This window comes from Neomonachus schauinslandi, unplaced genomic scaffold (assembly GCF_002201575.2).
Source record: "Neomonachus schauinslandi unplaced genomic scaffold, ASM220157v2 HiC_scaffold_1237, whole genome shotgun sequence".
Taxonomy (NCBI): Eukaryota; Metazoa; Chordata; class Mammalia; order Carnivora; family Phocidae; genus Neomonachus; species Neomonachus schauinslandi.
This window is the reverse complement of record NW_025409927.1, coordinates 1-3,548: the sequence shown is the minus strand read 5'-3', so window position 1 is coordinate 3,548 and position 3,548 is coordinate 1. Positions and strand designations below refer to the sequence as shown.

General features: G+C 57.1%; 1 protein-coding gene across 1 annotated transcript; it reads right to left on the bottom strand.

Annotated features, from left to right (window-relative positions):
• Positions 1 to 936: 936 nt before the first annotated feature.
• On the bottom strand, positions 937 to 3,545 carry UBL4A (ubiquitin like 4A; the record flags this gene model as incomplete). The annotated part of the gene is made up of 4 exons (XM_021694850.2): positions 937 to 2,726; positions 2,842 to 3,056; positions 3,250 to 3,355; positions 3,516 to 3,545. Coding segments are annotated over 4 exons (462 nt in total), but the record flags the coding sequence as incomplete, so codon positions are not given.
• Positions 3,546 to 3,548: the final 3 nt, after the last annotated feature.

The window sequence follows — 3,548 nt, the reverse complement described above, 5'->3', positions numbered from 1 at the left end:
ACTCTAGGGGCAAAGGCAGGGTGCAGCCTATGGCCTCTGGTCTCCTCCCCTGACAGCACAGGCCCCTTCCCCCTGGGCCTCCCACTCCTCGCCCTGCAGCATCCTTTCCCCTCCTATCTTCCCTCCTTTGCCTGCCCAGCCACAGCTACACACTTGTGCACAGACAAGCTTCCAGAATGTGGGGTCCCCAGTCACTGTCACCACCTTCTCCCCTCCCCACCGTGCAGCCACTTCTTGCTCCCCAACATCGCCAATGACTTTCTTGTTACTAATGCCTCTTGGCAGTACCAGACTACACGCACCTTCTGGAAGGGTGTTCTTGCCTTCTCATACCGACCTTTCCTTGGCCTTTACCATGTCTCCAGCTGGTAAAATGCCTCAAGGCCCAATCCTCTCTTCTCTTTTCATGCTACACTCTCTGGGAAGCCACCTCATCTGTCCTCAGAGACCCTAGGACATCCTATCCACACCTAATTCCTGATCGTCATTGTAGAAGGCTGCACAGGGCTCTGGAACTGGACTGGGCCGGGGTCCCAGTCAACTCCTCCATCAGGGTCCCACCATACACCCTGAAGATCTCATTGCTGCCTCCATGTCCATCCTGATCCCCCGGCTGAGTTCCTGACCCCCACGTCCAAGTGTCCAGTGGATGGTTCCTAATCACCAGAGGGTTCTTGTCACTCCTGAGCCAGGAGGGCACTGGCACAAGGGACTCAACGACCATCTCTAGGGTCTGGTTGAAATGCACATCTCTGTCACTCCCCTGCAGTGGACAGTTGCTGCTTGGGGCCACCATTTAGCCCTGGCTTTTGTAGAGAATCCCCCTCTCCCTCCCGCCCATGGGTATCCAGGGGGCTGGCCTCCCCCCACCCATCCCACTGCTGGCCAAAATGATTGGAGCATGACCTGATTCTGACCAATACAAGGACAGCGTTTATTTGCTGGGGGCATCAGAGAAAGAAGGTACACTACAGGGCGAGAAGGTGCTCCTTGCTGGCTGTGAACAAGATTCAGTGGCAACTGCAAGCAGCCATCTTTTGCTCCTAAGGCAACGGCCTGGGATGGAGCAGACACTTCAGGATGCAGAGGGGAGGTAGGAAGAAACTGGGTATTTGGTGAAATTGTCCATCTGCTGCCAATACCCCTGGACTTCTCAGTTTGGCAAACCAATGTTTCCTTTATTGTTTAAACCAATTTCTTCCATGATTAGACCAATTATTGGAAACCAAAAGCAGCCTGGCTAATATACTTCCTTTTGGGTAAGAGTCAGTCCCACGTTCATCTTTAGTGCGATTCAAAATTTCAACAAAAATTTCCTGACTCAAAATAAAATGAGAGCACTGGTAAGTATCACATGAGCTGCCAGACCACACCAGTTCCTGAGCGGGCCCTGCTGTTTGATATTCCCAGCTCTCGGGGGGAGCCAGGGACTTTCTTCTGCTCTTCAAAGCCTTCGCCCATTGGGCCTCTGTCTTCCCAGCCTGCGGACCCAGCATTCACCCCATGCGGCCCAGGCAGGAGGGCAGCCTCCTTCCAGTCTTGACAGCCCTAGGTATCCTCTGCCAAGGAGCAGGTGCCTAGTGACCTCTGGTGCCCATACACCAGGCAAAGTGGGAGGATCAGCGCCTAGGCAGTGAGGCGTGTGCAGAGTGAAAGGCCCTGTATCCATGCGGCAGGGGAAGGGTCCACTTCCACACTGTGGGTGAATGCAGGATGTGGGAGCCTGGCCAAGGCTGAGTGACCTCAAGTCAGTCACCTGTCATCCCTCAGAGATGAGAAATGCTCACGTCCAGGAGGAGACAAGCAGAGAGAGTACCCAAAGAGCTGTGACGTGAAGGGCCAGGACATCGCATCTCTGGGCCATGCTTGGCCATTGCTCGGTTTTTGGCCTGTCTGTTTATGGAGTACAGGAGGAGGGCTGCAGACCCCTCACCCCGGGGCTGGGTAAGGATGAAGGAAAAGGAGCTTTCAAGAGTGGCCCCCATTGTGCAGAGTTAACAACTAGGGACCCACGTGGCACAGGGACTTGCCTGAGGTCATACCGCAGAGGTCCCCGACTCCCCGACCTGCTTTTCCTTGTCGAGTGCTCACTGGCTGCAGCGGCTGAGGGGGCCCCAGGGCTCGCTGTCACTTGGCCTCCTGCCAATGTCCTGAACCTGTCTGAGGTCAGGTGACGGGACTGGGCAGCAGGGGCCAGCTGCTTCCCCTTTCAGGCCTGAAGAAGAGTTTCTGGAGGGTTTATTCTCAGTGGGCTAAACATGATAGACCAAAGCCCATCCCTTGGAACCCGTCCAAACAGCCCCTTTGTTCCTTTGCACCCTGGGGCATTTCTAGAAGCTGGCTGCACTCAGATGCTGGCTCCCCCACTTCACTGCTAGGTGCCTCGTTGTCTTACCTTTTGTGTGAGGTGTGGGAGCAAACCCATGTCAAGTGCTGTGAGCTGTACCTGGCACCTAGCAAGAACCAGGTATGGGTACCCAGGTACCTGCCGGTGATGATGATGATGATGATGATGATGATGATGATGATGATGATGAGCCAAATTGCAACAGAACACATTTAATGCTACATGCAGCTTGTAGCCTGGCCGGGCTCCTCCCCACACTCTGAGAATCCTATTTGGAGAACCCCTTCTCCATAGCTTCAGTCACTTCGGGGTGCAGAAAGCGGTTAGCCAAGCGTTCGATGTCATCCAGCGTCAGGCGGTTCAGGGACCTCTCATAATCCTGAGGAGAGAAGGCCAGAAGGATTCAGGGGGTGCCGGTTGGGGGTACCCTATGACTGAGGCAGGGGATGGGCACAGCTGGGCGGGGAGTGGATGTCCTGGGCCGCCCTTCTCACCCTCTGTAGTTGATCCAGAACTCTGCTGGCATCTGCAGCACTGAAGTGGCGGGCCAGGACTTTGGAGATCAGCTGCCAGGCTGGTGTGGGCGGTGGTGGGACCTCGGCCAGTCTCCGGGCGGTGCTTTCTTCCAGTAACACCTTCTCCAGAGGTTTGACCACTAGGTTGAGCTTGGAATTGGGCCCAACGCTGTAATCGGAGAGTCTTTTCCCATCTGCCAAAGAGAGATTGATGGAGTCGTTACCCACGGCGAAGCTCTGCAGCATCTGTCTGAGGAGGGTTCAGTCACCTCCCTGAGGGTAGAGTGGCCAGCACCCCATCCATCACACTCCTTCCCGGGCTCGGCCTAGACACCCCGTCCCCTGAATTCCTGCGGGGCTCCCTGGGCGTCTCCTCTTCCCGGGTACCTGCCAGGGCCTTGCCCTTGAACAGCAGCCGCTGCTGGCGCACGGGGACGTTGAGCTTCTCAGAGACCAGATGTTTCAGCGTGGACACCGGCTCGTCCTCCGACACCTGGCCGGGCCGAGGGTACGAGGCAGGGGTTGAGTCCGCGGCCCTCGTCGAGGGAGGCTCTCCCGGCCTCCCCATCCCCGCCCTCGGCCCGGCCCATCCCCGCGCCCAGGGGGTGGTGAGTGCGCGAGCCGGCACGGCGACGGGGGCCCGGTGACGCTACCTGCAGGCTGCACTCGCGGCCCTGGAGCGCTTT